At 44.2% G+C, this 26,264-nt stretch overlaps 1 protein-coding gene across 2 annotated transcripts in view; it reads left to right on the plus strand.

Annotated features, from left to right (window-relative positions):
- IGF1R (insulin like growth factor 1 receptor) overlaps nucleotides 1-26,264 on the plus strand; it is a 192,405-nt gene that overhangs the window by 115,619 nt on the left and 50,522 nt on the right. For both annotated transcript variants that reach the window (XM_028707238.2, XM_077918992.1), the window contains 4 exons: nucleotides 10,908-11,217; nucleotides 14,500-14,645; nucleotides 20,419-20,563; nucleotides 23,999-24,213. In XM_028707238.2, the coding sequence (XP_028563071.1) occupies nucleotides 10,908-11,217; nucleotides 14,500-14,645; nucleotides 20,419-20,563; nucleotides 23,999-24,213 (816 nt within the window). The remainder of the gene's footprint in view (nucleotides 1-10,907; nucleotides 11,218-14,499; nucleotides 14,646-20,418; nucleotides 20,564-23,998; nucleotides 24,214-26,264) is intronic.

Raw genomic sequence — 26,264 nt, forward strand, 5'->3', positions numbered from 1 at the left:
TCTCTCTCTCTCTCTCTCTCTCTCTCTCTCCCTCTCTCCCTCCCTCCCTCCCTCCCCCCCCCCTTTTTGAAGTGTGTCTGAATCTAAGATTCAAAGTTTTGTTGAAATGGATAGACATGATGCACGTTTGTGGGAGAGTTGAGCTGTGCGTGAAAAGCTTCCAATTCTCTGAATTTCATTGTCCTTGGATTGCAGTGGAAGTTCCCTGCAATGCATCCTGGTTGATGTGTTGAGACAGCATCACTGCCCCGAGATTTCCTACCCGCCTCCTTATAAGCAGGTCATTGCTGTTTGTGTTGGCAAAGCTGTAAAGCCTTGTGTAAGGCAGGAGGAGGCAGGAGGAGGAGGTGTTGGCAGCGTATCATGTGACTCTGCTCCAGACTCATAAACAACCATGTCATGTGGCCTGTCCAGGGCTTCAGCGTAAAAGAATATGAAGGGACCTGCGTCTTTTATCTCTTCCCTTTCAGCCATTAGGATGATGCTTATATGTACATATTACGAGACTGATTGATTAGTAGATTAACCAGGTCTCTTCCCCCAACTTCTTCCAGTTATGGCTGTTTCTTTTCCTGGTGTGTTTTGTTGCAAAGACTCGCATGCTAGTGTTTTTTGGTCTTTAAATGCAAGTTTTAAATCACCAGCCCCAGTTTGTGCCTCTCTCCCCCAGCCCCTTTTGGTAAGTTGTCTGTCTAGATTCTAGAATATTGGGGAAGAAGGCATTCTTCATATTTCAAGGGTTTCTGGTTTTCTTTTCAATTCTTGCTCAAATAATGCAAGTCACAGTACTACTTGTAACACTACCTGTATGTTGTTATGTACAATCGGGGCGAACTTATTTGCATAAGCACAGTTAATAATGCAAATGAAGAAAATTCAGTTTGGCTTCAAACAGTTTGTTATAGTTGAGTTTCTAAACAAAAGCAGATGCCCCATCAGTGAGCTACAGCCTTCTACGAATATTGAGAGGGGGCAAAGAGGTATGGGTGGATTTCACCAACCAAGTGCCTACAAATCCCTTGTCCACCAGCCCCCAGTCAGCATGGCCCAATGCCAAAGATAATGGTTCAGCAAAATCTGGAAAGCCAAAGGTTCACAACTCCTGCTTTAGACTGTTTTGGATCAGTGGGCTGCCATTTAGAGCATTAAGTTTAAAGTTTCATTATTTTTGAACATTTACAGTTTGAAAAGCTTTTTGCAGGAGGGTTTTTGTTTTTTTAAGTTCAACCCTCTTAACTCATCTATAAAAATGCTTTGCTTGAATTTGGTGGCTTATGTCCAGCTAAATGTTTTTTGAAGTGGGCCTATTAAAATTAACCAACCCACATTAAGTCACATTTATACTGTACATTTAAAGTGCTATACTGTAACTACATTTTAAACAGTCAGGACTATCTCTCTTCCCCACCCCCACCCCCCGATAATTCTGGGAGTAGTAGTTTGTTAAAGGTGCTGAAAATTGTGGGGAGGCCCCTATTCCCTTCAGAGGCTACAATTTCCAGAGTGGTTTAACAGGCAGTCCTCCTTCCCAGGAAATTCTAGGAATTGTAGCTTGGGAAGGGAACAGGAGTTTCCTAGCAACTATCAGCAACCTTATCAAACTACAGTTCCCATAATTCTGTGGGAGATGCCATGGTTGTTTAAAGCGGTATCATAGTGCTTTAAATGTATGGTGTGAATGTGGCCTAAGTCATCCATGAATTGCAGTAGGTCTCCCCTGTGGAGTATGACTAACATTTGATGCAACCCTATATCTCAGCCTACGTCCCCATCACTAATCATTACATTATACCCTGGCATATGTTTTTTGTGGGTTTTTTTAAACCCAGCAAGGGAACAGTCCATGTTTTTACATCTAATGAATTACCTCTTTTGGAGCCTCCAGCACAGTCTCGCTTGCATAACGGGTGCTGCTGCTGCTTGATTGCTACCCAGCCCTCACACATGGGTATCTGCAATACTCATCTCTACTTGGGAACAGTTGCCTTAATCCAGGGATGAAAGAGAGGGTGGGATGGCTGTTTTTCAGCTCTTTCTTTTATAATGGGAGCTGAATTTACAAGCAAAATAGGACTGGTATGACTCTATTGCTAATTATCCCCGTAATGACTTCAGCCTATGGCTCTTTTTGTTTTGTTTCAGGGGTTCCTAATTGTTTGCAAAACATGTTCTGAGGTTGGCATCGCTTGCCAGAACTTGCTCTGGAAGCTTTCCTTTCTTTTCAAAACTTGCAGATGAGTTCACTTGAACTTGGGGGTTTTTTTTGGGAGGGGGTGCGGCTTAGTACAGAGCTGCATGTATGTGGGGCCGCCTGCATTTTGAAGAAGGAAGCATTCTAGGATTTTGGTAAGGGGACCAAGTGTGGACTTGGTCACCATCACAGCTTAATTGCAAATGAGGTGGTAAAACTGTTTCAGGAATGCATTGCTTGAGACTATAGGTGGAGGAATTTCACATTATTATTTTTTAAAAAAGAAAAACAACACTTCTTTGCGTGAGAAGGAGGTACCGTTTATTGGTGACTAGAGCAGTTGTTTTGCATGCAGAACGTTCCAACCTCTTCAGTTAAAAGGCTTTCATGAAGCACTTAATGGGAAGCGTCTGCCTCTCCTACTCTCTCATTGCCTGAGACCCTGGAAAGTTGCTGCCAGTCAGTGTTGGCCTAGATCAGGAATGGGGAGGTGCCCTGGCCCGTCCCCTCACTGGCCCTGCTCCCTGCTCTACAGGAGTGCTTTTGCATGACTGGAAAATCCCCTTGAACCCTGATTCTGTCTTATCCCAACTTGCGGTCCTCCAGATGTTGCTGATCTACAGCTCCCAACAGTGCCAGCAAACATGGCCAATGGCCTGTTAATGGTATTGTCATTTAGCAACATCTGGATGGCCAACGGGTTGCCCACACTTGCCCTTTGCTTGCCTGGGAGGGATGCCTGTGTGTGGAAACCTCTGCCTTTTGTGTGGTTGGAATATAGTCCTCTGTAGAAGTCATATGCATTGTTCCACCTTCTGCTACCCGTGGCCCTAGTCTGTGAGGCTGAAATGGGCCAGAAAGACAAATAATTAGCCCCATGCAGCACGGAAGGCTGAGTTAGAAGCTGGAGGTGTTTGGAGTTGTAGTCCAAAGCACATTGAGGTTATCAGATTGGGGGAAGGCTGAATTAGAAGCTCCTGGTGGCCAAATGCATCTTCTTGGTTGCATTTCTTGCCTATTCCTAATGTTGTATTGAATAGAGTTGGGCAAAATGTTTTAGTACTTCTATCAGTATTATATGTTGATAAGCAGGGATTGAAAACTTTTGGCCCCTCCAGAAGTTGATGAACTACAACTCCCACCAGCCCTAGTCAGCATGGCCAATGGTTATGAGTGTTGTAGTTCACATAAAAAAATTTAAAGCGCTACGGTACCACTTTAAATGGTAATGGCTTTCCCCCATAGAATTCTGGGAGCTGTAGTTTTAAGAGTACTGTTGTTGGGGGACACAGAGCTATAATACTCAGAGAAGGAACTATAACTCTGTGAAGGGGAGTGAGGATCTCCCAATAGTTCTCAACAGCCTTAACAAACTACAGTTCCAGAATTCTTTGGGGGGAATCCATAACTATTTAAAGCGACTTTATAGTACTTCAGATGTATAGTGAATGTGGCCCTGGAGGGTTAGAGATTCCCTCATGACTTACAGCTTGACACAGTACAGAAGATTTAAAAATGTCTCCTACCCCAAATTGTACACTTTCAGCCCAAACCATTTTAAATTAACAGAACTATACAGAGAAACAAAAAGTAGAAAAGGAATTATCTTTCAGACATTTTGATGTGGAGCTGTATATGAGGCATGTAATTTACACATAAACGGTCTCTGGTACCAGCTCTGAAATGTACTGCCAAAACCCACTTTGTGTGTTTGAGTTAGGAGACGCTGCCTCAGTTAGGCTTCTCTTTTGCAAAAAAACAAAAACAGCCCCGGGTTTGTTTCTCCCTGGGACACAAACCTGCCTTGTTAGGAAATCAGCAAAGTTTGGGAGCCCACAATACCTCGCATAGCTCTGCACACAGCAACAAAGTGTAAAAATGGGGCCCTCGGCACAAACAAGCAGTGGAGCGATAAATATAGAATACCGTCTCAATTCCACTTTCATTAGTCATGGCCGGACAGTTGAGAGTTTAATAAACTTATAAGGAATATTGAAACAGCTTTGCATTTAAAGCAACTCATCAAGTTTTTAAAGTGGGGCTTTTAAATTCATATGAGGATCTCCTTCCTTTTTTAGAGCATCGCCACGAGAAACGTGGATTAACGGAGATTATAAAATATAGATAAAATATATGTTCTGTACAAGAGCGTGCTTTCTTTGCTTTCTCTCACACACATATACACACTGTCCTTTTCCCTTCCCAATCTCTTCTGGTAAACACCAAATGATATGTCAGCCTTGTAGCAATGTTAAACGTTCCACCTGGTGGAATAATTTTTCTGTCGCACATTTCAAGTTGTTAACCTCGGCGGTCCTCAGAGGCCTTCAGTCTCCTTAGCTCAGTCCCATAAGGAAAGGGCCCAGTATCTTTTCCTTCGTCAGGGAGAAGTCTGCTGATAGCTAGGGGTCCGCTTTTGAGAATCATTTGCCACGTGGCCTGCTGCTGAAATGTTTTGGGTGGGCGACAGCATAGCTGTAGGCTCTAGCCATGTGGCTGACTGAGAGTTAGCATAGCTTGGGTGTGATGAACCTTTGGCCCTCTAGATGTTGCTGGACTACCACTCCCATTAGTCCCAGCAAGTATGGCCAATGGCAAGGGATGATGGGAATTGCTATTTCACTTAAAGCTCACTTCCCACAAGACATCCGGAAGCAATGTACAATACAAAGACCTATATAAAACAGCTGAAAATATAAAAAACAACTTTCAAATATTCAAAATACAGAAACATTTGGAATGTCACCTCCTACCCCATCCAAGGATCTGTCACTTGCCCCAACAAAAGTTGAATTTTTGTAACTTGTTTTTTTTAAAAACACCCCAATAATACTGCATTTATGCAAGACTGTGACTTACTTGATCAGTATGAGATTTCTTAACTCTGTAAGGAATTTGTCAGTGCAAATATCTATAGTGACTTTATTATTCCCTCCCCCCCCCCCAATATTTGAAGTGTTGCTTTAGGTTAGGTTCTTAACTTGATTATTTTAAGCTTTATAAAATAAAGCGTTGTGACATTCTGAAATACTTTGTCTCCAGGAACTTTGGGTTCCATTTAATGATAGTGTTATATTTTTGAATTACAGTAATGTTGCTGATGCAATGCTCCTCCAGGCTTGTGAACTGCTTGCTGATGTCCAGTTCTAAGACGTTCGATACTTCATTGTTCTTTTTTCAGATTTCATTTTAATATTAATATTTTTATTGTTCTTGTTAAATCCTCAGTAGGTTGGTATTTCAACCAGTCACCCCAGTCAACCAATTGAAAGCAAGGCAATTAACTGGCAAGTTTTGTAAAGCTTAATTCGATTAGGGTCTGTATGTATTAGTACAAGTCTCAAATGTAACTCCCCCAACCAGATGTTGTTAATTCTGGAAATGTAAGTGGTAGCAGGAGGGAGGAACTGCTATGTGGGAAGATCCTCAGAATATCTTGGAAGCCTCCGTTGGATAAGAGTGGCTCTGGTAGGATGTAAACAGGGAACATATGGTGGTTCCTGAAATGAATTTGGGTCAAATGTAATTCTTGGATGGTAGACAGCATGCCCTGAGTTTGCTGTTGGGACTCTCTCGGGTTCAGCAGAATCTTTCTATGCTCTTTGCAAGTGCAAGCAGTTGTGTGCAAACTCTGGAGTTTAAAGCAAGAGCAGATAATTGCTTGCAGTTCTTAGCACCCGTGACAGTGAGAATAAAAAGCTATAAATAAGGGCCTAGCAGGCGAGTACTCCTTCCCCACCCTGTTCTCCCCTGACCACCACCTTCTTCAAGAAATCTTCTAATTGTGGTTTAATTATCAGGAAGCAAAAGGAAGCCATTCAGTGTTCTCAGGTTTGGTGTTATGACACTTTCCTCCTGTGAGTTCCTCCTCACAGAAATGTCATGGCTTTTATCCCACCCACCCCCTCTCTTTCTTTATTAAGCTGTTCTGGTGAAGAAGAGGATTTACCCAGTGAGGCAGGAGGACGTCAGGGAGTATGCAAAGTTAGGCCACATTCAGAGCATTCATTTAAAGCCCTATGGTACCACTTCAAACCATCATGGCATCCCCAAAAGAATTTTGGGAAATGTAGTCTGTTAAGAGTACTGAGATTTAGTAGGAGACACGATTTCCCTCACAGAACTACGCTTCCCACAATTCCCTGTGAAGAGGGATTGATTGTTAAACCACTCTGGGAAATGTAGCTCTCAGGGTGGTATGATAGTAACTTTGTATGTTTGATGTGTGACTGTTGTTTAGAACTAGAGGAGGATCTTGGAAAACTCCTCAAGAAAGCAATGGCTATTGCTTTGCTCCACGTTGGGACATGCTGCTACTTGCAACTGAATGAATATGTATAATTTCACAAGCTCGATTTGCATTTCAACTAGGTCCATGAATCATCAGAAATGGGTGTGGGCATGTGAGGGAGGGAAAGAAAGAGAGAGATGTCCCACTTTTCTTCCTACCCCTTCACTCTACACGCCCACCCTGCATTCCTCTTTCTCTTAGCAAGCCAATGTAGGACAGAGTCATTGGGCTTGGTCCACAGAGACACTGGTTCAAAATCGGGCTAAGCCACAAATCAATAGCCTTAGGGCAGAATTGTTTTATGGCATGCAGTCCAACCCTGTGTGCATTACCCCAAAATGCCTGCCATTTCCCCACTTGCTGTTCTGTCTTGCAGGGTGGTTATACACATTCCTAAGGTCGTGTACATCAAGCAATTAAGACGGGTCATAGAATCATAGAGTTGGAATAGACCACAAGGGCCATCGAGCCAACCCCCTGCCAAGCAGGAAACAGGTTGGGTCGCCAACCTTTTTGAGCTAATAGGAACATTTGGAATTTCCTCCTCCATCCCTACATTGGGAATTTTGAGACGGTGCTGTGGATGCCAGTCAAAATGGCTGTCCCTGGGGGGGCATGGCATAGCACAAAATGGCTGCCCTGAAGACGTGGCATAATCGATACCACATCTAAAAGAGCAGAAAAAGTAACAAGGCCACAAATGGTGTGGGAATTCCTGCCCCTCAGTCAGCTATCCCATGAATGGTGGGATGGGGAGGCTTTTTCCATCTGTCCTTTGTTCAGAAGAGGGTAGGCATCCAAACCTGGCATCCAGTTAAATGTGGACATATTTAAGGGTTGTGTGTGTTCAGTGTAGGAGAGGCCCATTCAGTACAAACAGGAACTGTGTAGGAAGAGCAGATAGCCTCTCATATATTGTGGATTTTTGAAGGGATATTTAACAGACCTTCGACTGGGCACTATAGTGGTACTATTGGGCATCCTGGCACCCATAGGTGCCATGTTGATAACCTCTGACTTAAGACGTTTAAAATGCACTGAATGAATACAATAATATGTTCTGAAGGGCAATTTCTGTAGGATGATGTCAAGCAGGTAGTTAGAAAACACATTTTAAAAGCCTCTTCCAAGATTTAATACGAGTTACTATTTCCAAATTCCCCTGTTTGTGAGCGAAATCAGGCATGTTCATATACACAGCTCATATACAAATGCATAGTCATATACAAATGCTAGTCACCTCCTGAATTCCCTTCTTGAGACAAAAGTTTTGCTGAATTACTCAATTGGATGGGGATTTGTTTTAATTTGGGGGTTTGTGGGAAGGATAGGGCTTGGCGAGAGCAAAGGGAAGACTTGACTATCATTTTACAAGAAAGGGAAGAATATTTCTTTTAAAAACTAAAAAGAAAAAAGAAAAAAAACCACCACACTTGGCAACTCTGTGTCTGCCCGCGTGCGACTGGCGCCCTGCCAATCTTGGCGGAGGCTGTGGCCTTCGCTTGCCAGGCGTCTTACGCTGCTGGCTACGTTTCTTCATTCCCTCCAACTGACTGTTTATTCACCTGATTGTTCCGTTTCAGCCTTGGTGAAGTCATGGCGACCTTTTGAGGCATTCCAGAAAACTTGGTGTATTTGCTCTGTTATGCTTCAACAAATAATTTATGGAGAGGTCTTCCCACGACACAGTCGTAGTAGTATGGTCCCCCTAATACTGAAACTGCCCCCCTTTTTTATTTTAATGAATTTCCTTTTTTTAGGAAAATGAGAAATTGCTTCATTTGTATGTTTGCCCTTCTCTCTCTCCTCAGAGTCTCAAGGCAGAGAGGACTCTCTTTATAAACAAAGCAAAACTATATACAACAATAAAAGAGGAAAAGCATCCCATTTATTTATTTATTTATAATGTATTTATAGCCAAATATTGCTCAAGGCGCTGTACATGGACCTCTCTCCCCCCTCCCCCTCCATTTAATCTCCACAACAATCCTCTCAGGTAGGTTAGATGGAGAGGCCGTGACTAACCTTAGGTCACCCAGAGAGCTACATGGCCAGGTGAACCTTGGTCTCTTACATCCTAGTCCAAAAACGAACCAATACAATAAGTTAATCTCACATACATTTCAAAATAACTTTTTTTCCCTTTTGCATTTTCCATTCCTAGCTATGCTTTCTCTGAACTATTTTTTTTATAACACGAGTAGCCTACTCCCAACATCTGAAGTATTAAATTGTCTTTTTTACACAAGCTGTTAACTGACTCTTCTTGATAATTATCACCGCTGGCAATTAATCAAGCTCAGTTCCCAGATTTTTCTGCTCTGTCGGTTTGCAGGTACTTTCCCATGCTTTGCCATATAATAGCCTTGTGATGTTCCAAAGTTGCAGAGTCTGGATCTTATTCCTATTAGGGGGACTTTCAAATCACCTGTTACTTGAGCCTTCTAACTAGAGACAGAATGGCTTCACAATAAAATAAATATTTCAAGGCACATGTTAAAAAGCATATTTTCGAAGAGAGTGTTAAGACGAAGACTTAGTGGTCTAAAGTTAACACAAATGGGCTTCAGTTCCACTGAAGAGCTGTGTGCAGACGGTCCCAGGTTCATTCCCTGGGAGGGGCTGGGAATGTTCACTCTCTGAAATGCTGGGGAAAGTTGCAGGAGATTGCTCATTTCCTGCTTGTAGTCTTTCCACAAAGATCTGGTTCGCCATTGTGGAAAGCAGGACGCTGTGCTATATGGGCTTTTGGTCTGATCTAGTAGGGACTCTCTCATGTACTTAAAATGATAAAAGGACAAAAATCGAGGCCAGGAAACCAGAGGGGCTCGGTATAAACGCAGCTTGTGTTAGAAACAGCCCGTTCTAGTTGTATTGTAGCTTTTTATGCTTTCTGAAACATGAGCGATGCAAGAGAACCTTGTGTAACTGTGCTGTTCAGCTCATTGATGCCAGATTAGTTTGGTGTAGATGGTGTGGATGACCCATGCAGTGTTGTAGGTTTTTGTTTTTATTTGTAAATCACCCTAAATAAGTGTGCATCAAGGTACATAATATTTTAGGTACCACAAGCTGAGCTCTAAAGGCATGGTATATATCCATGTATCTGCGGCTTTGCTTGATATCCTTGTGTAAACGGGAAATCTTGTTACCATACTAAATCTTACGTTTTGGCACTCGTGGGGAGCAGCAATCCATCTGCTTGCAAGACGCGCTGTCTGGAGCTGCTAATGAAATCCCTTAATAGCCTTGGAGACTTCTAATATTTACGTACACTGAGCTGAGGCGCAGCCCACTGCAGGCTAGCAAATCTGGCATCCAAGCAGAGAGCCTTTATGATGTCAGGTTAACACCGGTTGACTTATTTAAACTACTCGTTCAAAGTAATACTTCGAATGGTCATTTACTATCTTTAGCTGAAGACAAAAATAAGAAAACTCGCAGCCGCCTGTGGCTAAGGCCGCTGTGATGTCACGCAGTGTTCGCTAACAACTCTGAACTGCTTGAGCGGGGAAATGTCAGCAAAGGAATGTTGATAGGCTGTGTAACTTCTGTGAGGCAAGTGAAAGGGTAGGAACTGTAGCGCAGCGTTCAGACTCCTGCTTTGCAAGCCGAAGGTTCCTAGGTTCTTTCCTCGACAAGTCTAGCCAAAAGGACATGGGGACACAGGGAGCTGCCTTAACACCACATCAGACTGTTGGTCCATCTACCTCAGCCTGTCCATGTGGACTTGTAGGGGGTCTCTAGGGTTTCAGAGAGAGGTCTGGGGCCTTCTGCATGCAAAGCAGATGCTCTGTCATTGAACTATAAAACATTTGTGATTGTAACTTTGTTTTAAAACTCTTTTAAAGTATTTGCTGTTGTACACATGTCTTGTAATACTTTTTCTAAAAAAAATTCTAGCCATTCTGTCTCTAGGAGTAGAAGAATGGACTATGATTCAATCAATAAATACGTCTGATAATGCAGAATTTAAACTGATAATTTGGGGGTTGTGCTTCACCAGTGGTGGGGAACCCTTTGCCGCCTAAGGGCTGCATTTCCTCCTGGGCAGCCTTCCACGGGCCATGTACCAGTGGTGGGCAGGGACAAAGGTTATAGTCATAGATGTAATTTCTTTTACCTTTGTACAGTAGACTAGCTTCTACACTCACACACTGCTCTCTAGCCCTTGTCCAGATAAGCAAGAGGCGTTATCAGAATTCAAGCCAGGCAAAAATTACTCTAGGTGTGAAACTTGTCCCATGCGGGGGGATGTGGACTGGGGAGAGCTGGGGGGGGGGGCAGTTAGAGAGCCCCAGAGGACTGCATTCAGCTCCTGGGCCTGAGATTCCCCGCCCCTGTGCTGTGCCATTGTTTGGGTTGCGTTTATGCCTTATAATGTGCCCATTATTTATGCTGCTTTGCTCTTTTTCCTCCTTGCAGTGTGTCCCAGCTCATGTGGCAAACATGCTTGTACTGACCAAAATGAATGTTGCCACCCGGAGTGCTTGGGAAGCTGTACGGCCCCAAACAACAACTCGGCATGTGTGGCTTGTCGCAACTACTACCACGATGGGACCTGCGTCGCCACCTGCCCGCTCAACACGTACAAGTTTGAGGGTTGGCGCTGCATCACGAAGGAGGCCTGCTCCAAAGTGGCCTTGGAACACTTCGAATATGACAGCTTTGTGATTCATGACGACGCGTGTGTGTCCGACTGTCCTCCTGGATTTGTGCGCAATGATACTCAAAGGTAACACACACACAAACATTGCAAGTTGCTGTACTCTTTGGGAAACAGAGTTGGAGAAAGGCTATTCAGACATGAAGGATATTGCAGTAGAGCATCGGTCCCATTTTCTAATATTCCATTAACAATGCAGTACCTCTTTTATTATGGAAGTGTGGCTTTTTGACCAATGTACCAACTATGGGACGCGGGTGGCGCTGTGGGTTAAACCACAGAGCCTAGGACTTGCCGATCAGAAGGTCGGCGGTTCGAATCCCCGTGACGGGGTGAGCTCCCGTTGCTCGGTCCCTGCTCCTGCCAACCTAGCAGTTTGAAAGCACGTCAAAGTGCAAGTAGATAATAATAATAATAATAATAATAATAATAATAATAATAATAATAATAATAATAAATTTTATTTATATCCCGCCCTCCCCAGCCGAAGCCGGGCTCAGGGTGGCTAACAACAGTCAAATAGTCAAACAGTCAAATTCTAAAAACATTCTAAAAACATTTCATTATAAAAATTAATTAAAATCAAATTGTTGGCAACCGATTAGGCAAAATTCTGTGCAGGTTGCCAGAGGAGGGAGTCAGGCTGCGCCCTGACCAAAGGCCTGGTGGAACAACTCTGTCTTGCAGGCCCTGCGGAAAGATGTCAGGTCCCGCAGGGCCCTAGTCTCTTGTGACAGAGCATTCCACCAGATTGGAGCCGCAGCCGAGAAGGCCCTGGCTCTAGTTGAGGCCAGCCTAACCTCTCTGAGGCCTGGGACCTTAAGGATGTTTTTATTTAAAAAATAATAAATAGATAATAATAGATAAATAGGTACCGCTCCGGTGGGAAGGTAAACGGCGTTTCCGTGCACTGCTCTGGTTCGCCAGAAGCGGCTTAGTCATGCTGGCCACATGACCCGGAAGCTGTACGCCAGCTCCCTCGGCCAGTAATACGAGATGAGGATGAGCGCCAGAACCCCAGAGTCGTTCGTGACTGGACCTAATGGTCAGGGGTCCCTTTACCTTTACCAACTATTTATGTGCGGACCAGGGGTGGCCCATCCCGTTTAGCTGCCTGAGGCGAAACAGAAAGGTGTCACCCTGTGCTTGCACTGCACACCCACACCCCTTGCCACCCCTCTCGAAGCCTCGCTTACTGGGGTTGCGCAGCTACTGCTTCTGGGTTCTGACGAGGTCACATGACAGATTTTTGTCACAGACCTCTGAAGGTCTCTGTGATTTTGCAGGATTCTTGCGAGATCTCTCTGGGAGCCACTGCAACCACTTGGGCAGTGGAGGTGGGCCTGGAGACACCACTTGAATTCTGCCACCTGAGACGGCTGTGTCAGCCCTCGTTGATGGGCAGGTGTGTGCACAGAAACCAAACTTTTTTATTGCAGGAACATAACAGGGTTGGAGTAAGATGAGGGTATTTTGATATTTCCCTGGGAAAGAGGGTTTGACTGTTAAACCGCCTTAACGAACTTCAGCTCTCTGAGGAGGAGAAGGGGAGGGGACTCCTAACAACTATCAGCACCCTTAAAAACACTACAACTCCCAGGATTCTTTGGAGGAATCTATGACTGTTAAAAGCAATATAGTAGTGCTTTAAGTGTGTTGTGCCCATGAGGCAAGTTGAACAATCCATGGACAGGTATGACATGGATCAACTTACTGTGTGCAGACTACTTCCTCTGCATTGCAGTCAATGAGTAATGGAAATCTGTGTGAACTTGCCCCTAAATCCCTTTAGCATTGTAGCATCTGTTTCGTTTTTAAACCTTTGGCCAAAGAGCTTGGGTGACAGATTCCGGAGGGATGACCATGTTAGTCCGTTGCAGCAAAAAGAGACAGACTAACTTAATGGGTCAGAAGTGGGCCCAGAATCTTACTTTGTTGGGTGCAAGACAGATAAAACTTTGGCATTCTCATGAGTGGATGGTTACATAAATAAAGACAATCATTCCTCTTGAACTTTTTTTTTTTTAAAAAAAAAGTTCTGTAGAGTGTTTGCCTTTATTTGTTCAGCGATTTCATTTTCTGTTGACATCTGACTTCTCATGTTTTTTATGTTAATTTATCCAAACAAACCTTCCTCTGACCCCCCTAGGAGTTCCTAGTTTATATACAGGTGCAAAGTACTGCTCTTTGCCCCTAATTTAGAAACCCAGTGTTTACTGGGAAAAGTTTTTTCCTTGCTGCCTCTGACTACTTGAGTTTTCAGGCGATTAAAAACACTCATAAAAAGCATATGCCTCTTTATCTGAGCCTCTGTGTGGTAATGGAGAAGATGGGAAGTGGTGAATTGAAAGCCAATGAAATTTGTAGTGTCCCCTCCTCCCTTCACCACTTGCCTTCCCATGATTAGCACTGATAGCTGCAAAGGAAGGGGTGGTAATGATTGGTGTGTTTACTTTTAATGGTTTCTGGCATGCACCAACAGAGCCACGTACTGAGAGCGCTTGAAATAAGTGTGAGGATCAATCAATCATTGGGTTGTTGTTGTTTTTGATTATGTATTCTGTGTTTCTATGTTATAACCTCCCTGAGACCTGCAGGTATAGGGTGGTATACAAATTTAATAAATAAATAAATTTGTATGCTGCTTTTCCAAAGTTCAAACCATGCTCAAGGTGGCTTACAACATATAAAACATTACACAATTCCAAATGTAGCAATAGTAGTCAGAAACAATAAACAAAACATCAAGTACACAACCAAATTGGACAGTTTCCACATAAACCATAAGATCTGAAATAAAAGTTACAAAAAATTAACAGCAACAACACACCCACACCCCGCCACCCAGCAACGCTGCATCCTAAACAATGCCCCAGCCCAAGATTCTGTTCAGCAGCCTCAGCTTTTGTAGCTGGAGTCAGTCAGGGCCCCACCCTTCCAGGCCAGGTGGGAAAAGGCCTGCAAGGCAGGGAGCAGTTCTTCCAGGACTTACAGGCAGTGACTGGAAAAGTGCATCTTATAGCCATGATAGCTATATTACCTTCATGACTAAAAACTGGCGGCTTACGAGAAGGTGACCCTCTATAAAGAGGAGAAAGATTGGAAGTTCTCAAATATATGGACTTCTTGCCATATATTTGAATGTCCCACCACTTCCTCCTCCCCTTCCTCTCTCCTCCCTCATTAAAAGTGCACACAGAACATAATTGTTTTGATTTATTATGGTTTAACTTGTGTTGTTTGACTATTGTTTTGTTTTTCCGTCTTCTTGGGGAAGTTTAATTTAAAAAACCTATTGATTGAAAAATGGCAGGTTTTTGCTGATTGTTTGTTGCCCTTCTCTCCTGACAGCATGTTCTGCAGCCCTTGCGAAGGACCCTGCCCCAAGGTGTGCTCCTTTGAAAAGACGATAACCATTGACTCTGTCACGTCGGCAGAGTTGTTACAAGGATGCACAGAAATCAAAGGGAGCCTCGTTATCAACATCCGCCGTGGAAGTAAGAAACAGTTTCTGTTCACTTGCTTGCTTGCTCATGTTTGTGTGTGTGTGTGTTTAATCACCATCACTCCTATTTTTCTAGAAAATGTAGGTGCGGGAACTCACCACGAGCTTCTCCCTTGCTCTCTTAGAATGGCAGTGGTGCCTACCTGAGAGGTGCCGGAACTGAGCTCCTGTGAGCTCTGGCTGAAAAAACACTACTATTGTTTGAGAAACGTCTCCATTTTGGATACGTTACAAATAATGCAAGCTTCTTTTTTAAAAAAAGTTCCCTTTTTAATGGTTTATTTTTATTTTGTCCTGTTTCTTTATAAAAAGCAACAAGCTATGCAGAAGGATGGTAAAGTAGTCTTTTAAAAGAAATGGAATAATGCTTGCTTGGTAGAATGCAGGCCATTTGGGAGAGGTACTTGCTAAAGCAGGTATAGGGAGGGAGGGAGGAAAGGAAGCATCCTTTGCCTTCAAACAGTCAGCAGACCGCAGGCAAGTTGAGTCTTCTGTCCTCTCCATTGACATGGATTTCCCCCTTTCATCTCTGCATTACAACACCTCCTGCCTCACCAGCAGAGTTTCTCTAATAATTACAGGGACTTCCCGCCTTCCTCCATTGCATCAGTAAGGAAAATGAGAAGATTCCACTTGCCTGGAGTGCCTTAGCCAAATGGCCAGGGAGAATATTTAGCATTTCCATTTGGAGAGCCAGTGTGGTGTAGTGGTTAAGAGCGATAGTCTCGTAATCTGGGGAACCGGGTTCGCGTCTCTGCTCCTCCACATGCAGCTGCTGGGTGACCGTGGGCTAGTCAAACTTCTCTGAAGTCTCTCAGCCCCACTCACCTCACAGAGTGTTTGTTGTGGGGGAGGAAGGGAAAGGAGAATGTTAGCCGCTTTGAGACTCCTGAAGGGGAGTGAAAGGCGGGATATCAAATCCAAACTCTTCTTCTTCTTCTTCTTTTGGATGGTTATTGGGAGCCCGAAATCTGCAAGATTGCTTATGGGCAACTTTTCAGCTTGTAACAAAGTTTCTAGCTCTCATGAGTGGTAGAATGGTTTGGTAATCTTATGAATCGTATTGTATTTTAACTTTTAATGTATTGCTTATATATTCAAAGCTTACGTACTTTCGTTTATTTTTAAAATTGTCTAGGCCAGTGCAGTAAATTTGATGATGATGAAAAACTACATTGTGCTTATCTTTCCTGGTCCACCTCTCAGTTTATTTGGCTTCCCACCATGAATATAAGTATTTGGAAGTTTGATTGTTGGAACAGAATAAAATGTGTATGGGAAGCTTACACACACACACACACACACACACACACACACACACACACACGTATGCCAATAGGCTAAATCCACATACTTCTTACAGTTGAATTTTGTATTAGTTTGATCTGGGTAGAATGGCCTTCACCAAACTACTCTATAGGTGCCTACAAATCCCATACATCCCAGCCACCATTAGAACTCAGTGGTTTCTGACAATGGAAATTTTAGCCCAAAACATCCAGAGGGCACCAGATTGGGGAAGGCTGGAGTAGAATATACACAGTGTGGAGGGGGAACTCTTTTGTTCCACAAAACAGACAATTACTGCCTCTTCTTAGATAAGGGAAATGAATTCACAATATGACCTTGAAGGTGGGGATACTGTTGCACGTGGAGAGGCAAGGGGCGCAAGTGCGCTTTGGGTCTCCCAAGTAAGGGGAGATATTCTTTCCATTGCTCAGTGGGGGGACGACCCAGAAATAAAGTCAAGGTTGCCATATGTAAGGGAAATTCCAGACATCTCTTAAAATTCAATCCCCCCCCCCCCCGTGGACATCATTTTAGGCATCAAATTTCATGGCATGCCTGGAATTTTCTGGACGTATTGCGAGCCTAGAACCGATTCTCATCCCAGAGCTGCAATTCCCAGAGTTCTCTGTGAAAATTGGATTGATTGGTAAACCACGCTGGGAATTGCATAACTGGGAGGGGAATAAGAATCTCCTACCAACTCTCAGCACCCTTAACAAACTATAGCTCCCAGAATTCTTTGGGTGGGGGAAGCCATGACTGTTTAAAAGCGGTATCATAGTACTTTGAATGTCGGGTTTAAATGTGGCCTATGTCTTCAAATCAAATATGGGAACAAAGAGCTGCTGCTGTTTAGAAGCTTGTGGTGTTTCTTTTCCCCCCTTGTTTCTTTTTTAGTGTTTTTTTTTAAAAGTAAGGGTGCATTTTAATGTTGGCACCTCCTTTCGTAGAGACGTTGGGTGGCACGTCTGTGGATTAAGGTATTTGCCCACTGGCAAAGTTTTTCCTGCAGTGTACATGATGCCCTCTTTAAATACTGGCGCCGAAGCTTCCATTCCTGCCCTCCCTGGTGCCATGAGCTGGCCTCACCAAGTACATGTCTTAACAGAATACAAGTGCTTAGTTAACGATTCGTCGGGGTAGTGAATCATACTCTGGGAAGATTCCAACCAATGCTAAACTTTAAAAAGTGTTACTCTTCTTCTCTTTCTTGAAATGTGTGCTTTGTCTTTATTATAAACAAGCAAGGAAGAATCCAGAGAGGAACACTATAATTTTGTCTGTTGCATTGAGCCACATTTCTGCTAGATATTTAAAGGCACCACGATACCACTATAAAGTGGTGGATTCTCCCAAAGAATGATGGGAGCTGCAGTTTGTTAAAACTGCTGAGAATTGTTAGAAGATTGCAGCTTCCCTCACAGAACTACACTTCCCAGAGTTCCCTGGGAAGTACGAATGGTTGTTAAACCACTCTGGGAACTGTAGTTCTGGGAGGGGAATAAAGGTAAAGGGACCCCTGACCATTAGGTCCACTCGTGACCGACTGGGGTTGCGGCGCTCATCTCGCTTTATTGGCCGAGGGAGCCGGCGTACAGCTTCTGGGTCATGTGGCCAGCATGACTAAGCTGCTTCTGGCGAACCAGAGCAGCGCATGGAAACGCCGTTTACCTTCCTGCCGGAGCAGTACCTATTGATCTACTTGCACTTTGACGTGCTTTCAAACTGCTAGGTTGGCAGGAGCAGGAACTGAGCAACGGGAGCTCACCCAGTTGCGGAGATTCGAACCGCTGACCTGATCCTAACAATTCTCAGCACCCTTAGCAAATGGCACTTCCCATAATTCTTTGGGGGAGCCATGACTGATTTTAAATATATGGTGTGGATGTAGCCTGAGTTCAGCAAGGAACTGTTTTGTAGCTAGTGGAGACAGTTCAATGAGGGTGAATAAGGGTATTGTCCCACTAAACTCATTGTGCTCTCAGTCCAACTCTACAATTCTATGATACTGTGGCCTGCCTGTCTTTTTAATTGCCACCACCAGTTCAAGGGTTGACCTTAGTCTCAGGGTTGCCCTTGTAGAACTCAGTAGGGTGGAGTGTGGGGAGAAAACAAGAATTGGTCGATTCTGACCATCATTGGCTCTGGCTCCACCTACTGCTTGGCTCCCTGCCTTCTGCCCTACCAGCCCAATGGGATCCAGCCTCCACTGATTACAACTATGTTTCCCTCTGATAGCATTTTCACACCTTTCGAAACAGAACTTTAATTCTGCCTCATGTTGACTGTTAAGTTAGCTCATCGTTTGTCTTAACTGGATCTGCAAGAACAAAATGTCCAAGATAAGAGAGGCAGTTAAAAGCTATAATTTTGGGGGGGAGGGGGGTGACATTCCTTTTGGCCTGAGTCATGATACAGCCCCAGAAATACCATAATTCTTTCCCTCTATTTATTTCCCTAAAGCAAAACTTGTGGGAAACCTAAACCTTGCGCTCAAGGAAGTGATAAGCAGCTTTCTTAAAAGTGCTGTAGAGAATCTGTACTCCATTCAGTCTCCTGTTATAAACATGGGCCGACTATCCTCCTTATCCTAATGGTACAGGAATAGGGAGGGCTAGTCTGGATGTCAGCTTTGAGTCCAGGCCTATGGTTTTATGCCTGTATGATGGAATTCTGTAGAAAGAGAGGCTACTAAAGCGGTCCAACCAGTCTCTTTGTTAAATTAATAGCTGTAGGATATCTCTTTGCATGACTTAAGAGTACAGTCAACTAGTTGCCATAGAAACTACTGTGCTGGAGATGTATCCAGAAGGCAGGCCTTGCCCTGCCTCTTGCCCTGGCTGGAGGTGGTATCCCTGGTATGTGTAGGAGAACAATAAACCTGGGCTAGTCTGATGTGGGCCTGGAGGTGGGCAGACACAGCATCCACAGCTTTGGCTTTCAGGGGCCTAGAAACCTAATGAGGAAACAAATACTACAGTCATACCTCGGGTTAAAGTAGCTGCGGGTTGAGCGTTTTCCGGTTGTGCTCCGCAGCGACCCGGAAGTAATGGAACGCATTACTTCCGGGTTTCGCCGCATGCACAGACGCTCAAAATGACATCATGCGCGGAAGCAGCGAATCGCAACCTGCAGATGTGGGTCGGAACAGATCCCGTTCACATCCAAAGGTACCACTGTATTGGCAAATTAATGACCTGAAGCGTCTTTTGTTCTGCTTGCATGTACTGTATGTGTAAATAAAACCATATCTCACAAAGAGAGCACAGTCTCCAGTGAACTTTATTTCAAGGAAACAAAACCTGGAGTATGCTCTGGCACCCCTGAAATCTCTCGTTTCTCAGAGATTTTTGGGGTGTGGGTGTGTGAGGGTGACACTAATTTATTTGGAAATCCAAACACTCCTTTGGAGAGTTATCTAGGTGAAGCTTTCTTAGCACAGGGAGTCTGTTGGGGCTTTATCAGAAGGGTTGAGACAGTGGAAATCCTACTATTCCAAATTACCCAATGAAGCTAAGTTGTTCTGGCAGTCCTGGACCTACTTCCAAAGGAAGTATTACTTCTCACCATGCGTAACTAACTTAAAAGAGTCCACCACTACAGAATGGGATGATGGTCATAAGCTTAGAGGCCATTAAACACAGATTAGACAAATTAATGAAGACCATGAGAGCCAACCTCCAAGAGTAGCAAACCTCTGGATAACTAAAGTTTCTGACCAAATCGGTGATGGGCATTGACCACTATGTCCTGTGTTTGAGAAGAGCCTTACTGGATCAGGCCAGTGGTCCATCTAGTCCAGCATGCTGTTCTCACAGTGGCCAACCAGATGCCTATGAGAAGCACACAAGCAGGACCTGAGTGCAACAGCAATTCTCCATGCTTGCTATTTCCAACAACTGGTATTCAGAGGCATGCAGCGTCTGACAGTGGAAGTAGAACAATAGCCATTATGGCTATCGGCTGTTGAGAGTTGTATCCTCCCTGAATTTGTCTAATCCTAAATTGAGTTTACGGACCTTGCATTTTAGAGAAGACCCTGCATAGCTTGAGGTTCCGGGGCCAGAGGTTCTCAGTGGGATGTTTTCTGTTAGCATTAGTATGGTAAAATTTACGTCTGTCCTGGAGCCTAACGGGAGCTGTGGCTTCCTGTATGTTTAAATTTACAACTGCATCAGAAACTCTTGCCAAAGCATTGGCTGTTGAAAGCTCAGAATCTGACGCTGGCACTAACAGGGTGCATTCATAATGAAGGGAAGGCCATCCGTACTGGCCAGAAACTGACGGTGTAAAATTGTAGCGGTATCTTGTTTTGCGTTCCATTTGCCTTGTGTTCGTAGGTAAATCATAAAGGTTGGACTGCTGAACAAGGAGACTGTATTTAATCAGAGAAGGCAGTCATTAGTATTCTGATTGGGACAATGTGCAAAGGGAAGCTTCTGAAACTAGTAGTTTTTCTTCAACTCTTCTTTCAGGCAACATTGCCTCGGAACTGGAGAACTTGATGGGCTTGATAGAAACAGTGACTGGCTATGTGAAGATCCGGCATTCCCATGCACTGGTTTCCCTCTCATTTTTGAAGAATCTACGCTATATCAACGGAGAGGATCAGCTGGAAGGGTGAGCATTTAATTGCCATGTAATGATGTTCTTGTTTCTACTGTTTCTTCTGAAAACAGTGCTATTGGAGATACATTCTTTGGCATATATATGTAGTGCTCTCGGTCATGTGCTTGTGGAAGAGGCAAATTTTTCTGTTGGAATGGAAAGAGTACCAGCCACGCAGCAACTAGTTAGTGGTGGCACCATCAATATTATTAAGCCCCCCACTCCATCTTCTCACCTGGCTTTCCCAAATACATCTATTCAGCCACAAGGCCTACAAACTTGCTTTAAAAGACCTACACTGAGGTTTCTGTATCACTGCAGCATCCTGTATTATTTACACTGTCTTAAATAATGGCCATGCATGTGAGGCAGAGGTCTTTTGAGATATTTTACTCACTAATTCATGTGTTCTGACACCACTCCTTGTGGTCTCAAACCACAGGGCGATTTCCACCTTTGCACCGTATGCGTGCAACAAAATTCATCAGTAGTGGAGGGGAGACAGCATGTCAGAATCTTGCAGGTTGTGGTTGTTTTTGTGGCAGTGGAGTTTGTCTGGGAAATTGCTGTGTATGTTCTCTTTCTCTCTGCTCCCCCCCCCATTCCTTTTGGATTTAAGCTGTGACAGCAGTTAATAAACACAGATTTGGGAAAAACAGTTTGTGAACAAGGTGGTAGTAAGGTCATGGGAAAGGCACCGTATGTGTCTGATTTCTGATTTATCAGGTCTGAAAGGATTATGTTACAGCATGAGGGTTTCTTCACAAGCCTCCCTTTTTTCTCAGGCTGTGCTTTGGTGAGCTTTAAATTCTTAAAATTCCACTATGTGATAGAATAAGCTTGATTCTACACTCGAAAAATCCCACTGTCTCCCTTCCCCATGAAGATTGCCCTGACGGTGCACTTTGAAAGCAGCAACCAAGTGTTTTTCTTCTTTCTGCTCCTGGCAAATTCTGGGATCTGCTCTTCTGCCTTGAATGAGGAAAGTGCCTCGTACCAAGGGAGAACATTAGCCCATTTAGCATAGTACTGTCTGCACTGGCTGGCAGCAGCTCTTCAGGGTTTCAGACAGGGGACATTTCCATCCCTACCTGGAGATGTCGGAGGACGTTTTTCATGTCAGGCTGATTCTCTGCCACTGAGCTAAGACCATTCTCTTAAGACATGGGAGCATTAAAAAATTGCCTTATACTGAGTCAGACCAGTGGTCCATCCAGCCCAGTATCTTCTACACTGACTGGCAGCAGCTCTCCAGGGTTTCCGGCTGAGAACATCCCCAGCTCTCTCTGAAGATGTCTACAGCTGAATGCAGCCATACATAAGAAGAACCTGCTTGATGGCCCATCTGTTCCAGTATCCTGTTCTCACAGAGGCCAACCAGATGCCTGTGGGAAATCTTCAAGCAGGATCCAAACACAAGAACTCACAACTCCTGCAGTTTTCAGCAACTGGTATTCAGAAGCATTGCTGCCCCTGACTGTAGAGGCAAAGCACAGCCATCAGGGCCGATGGCCATTGATAGCCTTCTCCTCCATTAATTTGTCACATCCTCTTTAAAAGCCACTATGGGAGTTCCCTAGGCCCTCCAGGTTTCTCTGCCTGACCCTCAGGACCAGCATTCAAAATTCACCAGGTGCATTTTGCACCTGGCTATTGGCCACTTGTGACCAAGTGAAGAAAGATGCCAGGATGGCCTCTGACAACTCCACCACCTGGAGATGCATGCCTGGGGATCCTGGGATCTTGACTGTTTTCACACACGTAACAACACCTCCTGTACAATTCTATCTATAATATTTCATCTGCACAATCCTAACCCAATTCCAGGAACCAAAAAGTCATTGAAAAATATGACTTCTGAGCCACCTGGCCCCCAAATGGCAACTAGGCATTCTGTTTTGGCAACTGTAACCCTGGTTTAAGGAGCCATTTGGTACATAGCTTATATATTTGAGTTTCGGTTCGCGTCTCCGCTCCTCCACATGCAGCTGCTGGGTGACCTTGGGCTAGTCACACTTCTCTGAAGTGTCTCAACCCCACTCACCTCACAGAGTGTTTGTTGTGGGGGAGGAAGGGAAAGGAGAATGTTAGCCGCTTTGAGACTCCTTAGGGTAGTGATAAGGTGGGATATCAAACACAAACTCCTACTCCTACTCCTCCTCCTCTTCTTCTTCTTCTTCTTCTTCTTCTTCTTCTTCTTCTTCTTCTTCTTCTACATTCACACCCTCCTTGAGTGCTGGAATGTGACTGGAATGTGCCCTTGAAGTCTCATAATGCCTCACACTTCCATGGATGGAGGATAGAAAATGGCCTACTGGTGGAAAGTAGCATTTATATTCATTGCTATGCCCTCTTTAGCCACTGGCCCTACCTAACCCTGACATGTGGTCCCCAGGAGGTTGCCCAGAAGATAATATAGTCCTCAAATTGGAAAAGGTTTGTTGACCCTTGATTTAACAGTGCAGCCCTCTGCCACCCATTCTTACCAGTGTGGAAACAAGTAACCTGCAAGCAGTGCTGTCTACCAACTAAACACATATCCATGCCTGCATGTTTCTCAGGGTACTCTACCGCATATAGTTTCTGAAGATGTGTTTGTTTCTATTCCTTGCAATAAAGGTGTTGTTGCAGAAGTGTCTGGGCATGGTACTATGGCCATGTTTTTCAGAAACGTGAAAGATAAATCTTCTAAATACTTCAAAGTTTCCAGTCCACAAGGGGGTTATTCATTCACATACCTGTATTCCTAAATCAGTCATTTGCAGGCAAAAAGAAAGGGAGGGGAAACCAGCTTTTATCCTTTTATTTCCTGAAGGCAATGCTTCACTTTCCAGGGACAATTAGACAATTGCCTCTGTTTACAAGGCTACAGCAAGAATCCTAGTTTGACTTTTGGGCCATTACTGCGCCTTTAGATTCTGGATGCTTCAGGAGAAGCCAGCAAAAGCACATCCTTTGGGTGCAGAAGGTTCCAGTTCAGTCCCTGGCAACTCTAAGTAGGACTGAGAAAACCTCAGTGTCTGACACCCAAGAGAGCTGCTGCAAGCTGACATTGACAATGCTAGGCTATATGGACCAGTGGTCTGATTCTGTGTAAAGAACTTTCCTATGTTTCTGGAGCCCCAATGGTAATTAGTGCACTATTCCTTAGTGGCGTTGGATGCCTGCAATGCACAACACTCTCCAAAGTGCCTCTTAATCTGCTGTTGCAGCTTTTCTAGGGTGGGGGAAGTCACTCTCTCTGACCATCAGTGATTCTTGTGGGGGTTCTCCCTAGCAGAGCAAAGAGTGTGGATTGTCAGCCTTGTAAGCTCCCTACTGTAATGTTCATTTGTTTTATTTGCAGGGAGGCAACAAGCAGAACAGAAAATGTGTACAGTTGTTGGCAAAGACTGGTTTTGCTTTCAAAACATTCCTGTCCTCTCCCTCCCTTATTTTTTTTTATAGGAATTACTCATTTTATGTTCTGGACAACCAAAACCTGCAACAGCTATGGGACTGGAGCCATCACAACCTGACCATAAAGGAAGGCAAGATGTACTTTGCTTTTAATCCCAGACTCTGTGTTTCGGAGATCCAGGATATGGAGAGGGTTACTGGAACCAAAGACCGGCAGAGTAAAGGCGACATAAATCCAAGGAACAACGGAGAGAGAGCGTCCTGTACGTAAAGGAAGTATAAGATAATGATGATTCTGTTACTTTTGTTACAGTTGCAATTAATGAAAGTTGTTAGTTCTTGTGCAAATACTCTCCAAGTGCCTTGCAATATATTTAAAAACAGAAGTAAAAAAATTGCATTATACTAGAAACACATTTACACAAAAACACATGCAATTCATTAAAAGTACACAAAGCAATCCCATAGTATCAGAAAACTTCAATAGCACACCAGCACCAGACAACATCATTGTACTGCATCGAAAACATGGGAAGGGGAAAAAAAGTTAAGTTTTTACCTGGTGCCAGAAAACCAGGCATCTCGCTGAGGAGTGTGTTCCACAAAAAGGCAACCACATCTAGCTCAGGATTGTCTACATTAAATGGCAGTGTCTCTTTCAGACAGGAGAATTGTGCAGCCCTAACTAGAGGTGTTGGGTCCTTCTGCATTCACTGCCCCTGAATTGCTGGCCTTTTCCTGGTCTCTGGTCCTCATTTAAAGATAGGCCAGCTTTTTTGTTGAGTGGGCAGTGGGCTCATGAGCCCTAGATGAATAACAGGTGCCTGGACTGCTGCTGCTACCACTGCCACCAAATCTCATGCCAGCCTTTGTTTGTTTCTTAAAACACACACAAACACACAAAAGAGCTTTCTGACTTGCTCGCATTCCATGCAGAGAGAGAGAGAGAGACTCCTCAAACAAGCTAAATGGGCTTTGAAATGCTGGCAGTTTTTTGAGCCAGAATACAAAAGGGATGAAGCACTGGTAGTTCTCTTGAGATTTGCAAGCTTCTTTTTAGAAACAACAGAAGCAAAGCAAGCAAGAACCTGCTTCCCTGTTTGACATTCTGCATGCTGGATTCTCTATGCAAGAATTAAGGGTCTTTTTTTAAAAAAAGCAACATACACAAGCACACACATCCCTTTTTGTTTTGAATTGGATGGCTTTGGAAGATGAGGGGAAAAGTCGCCTGTTCACTAGAACAGTGAGCTTGGCGCTCTATACAAACCCAGCCATCCCCAGCGCCCAGTAGGACTTGTCCCCTCCCCTGCCTGATGAGTCTGAAGACTCGAGAATCCAGCCTGTCTCAGCTGGAGGGAGGTGCTATCCTGGGAGTTCAGAACTTCCTTCCATGAACAGAAGTTCATGGTAAACAAGCTTCCGCATTAACTTGGCAGGGACTGGCTGAATCTCTTATGTATGAAACATATTAAGAATAGGTCTGGGTGATAAATTGATATATTGTCCAAAACTGGTTTGAAGACCATATCGTGATAATGGTTTTATCATTTTTGACCTGGAAGTATTGCAAATCATGGTGTATGTGTGCACACGCACTGTGCAAAAATCGTGTTGCAGGAAAAATGTGAAGCCAGCTAATGGTCCTACATAGCTCCATCCTCATTTCATACATTGTGGTATATCAGTATATTGTGATACTTAGCTGGTGACGCGGTGGTCTAAACCACAGAGCCTAGGACTTGCCGATCAGAAGGTCGGCGGTTCGAATCCCTGTGACAGGGTGAGGTCCCGTTGCTCGGTCCCTGCTCCTGCCCACCTAGCAGTTTGAAAGCACGTCAAAGTGCAAGTAGATAAATAGGTACCGCTCCGGCGTGAAGGTAAACTGCGTTTCTGTGCGCTGCTCTGGTTCGCCAGAAGCAGCTTAGTCATGCTGGCCACATGACCCGGAAGCTGTATGCCAGCTCCCTCGGCCAATAAAGCGAGATGAGCACCGCAACCCCAGAGTCGGTCACGACTGAACCTAACTGTCAGGGGTCCCTTTACCTTTGCTATATCATGATGTTGAAAACCAGATATCGTCTATCCTTAGTTGGGAAGCTCTTGGTGTTGAAGGACTTTGAAGCAGGGAAGGAGAACCCATTTCAACTCAAGGGCCATATTACCTTCTTGGCAACCTTCTGGGGGCCACATGTCAGCGCTGGGTGAGGCTGGAAGCAACAATAGGCAGGTTAGAAAATGTGAAATTTTCCCTTGTACAGACAGCTATTTTTGTCACACACCCCACACTGTCCTGCATCTAGGCAAGCAAGAC

Source organism: Podarcis muralis, chromosome 14 (genome assembly GCF_964188315.1).
Source record: "Podarcis muralis chromosome 14, rPodMur119.hap1.1, whole genome shotgun sequence".
NCBI lineage: Eukaryota > Metazoa > Chordata > Lepidosauria > Squamata > Lacertidae > Podarcis > Podarcis muralis.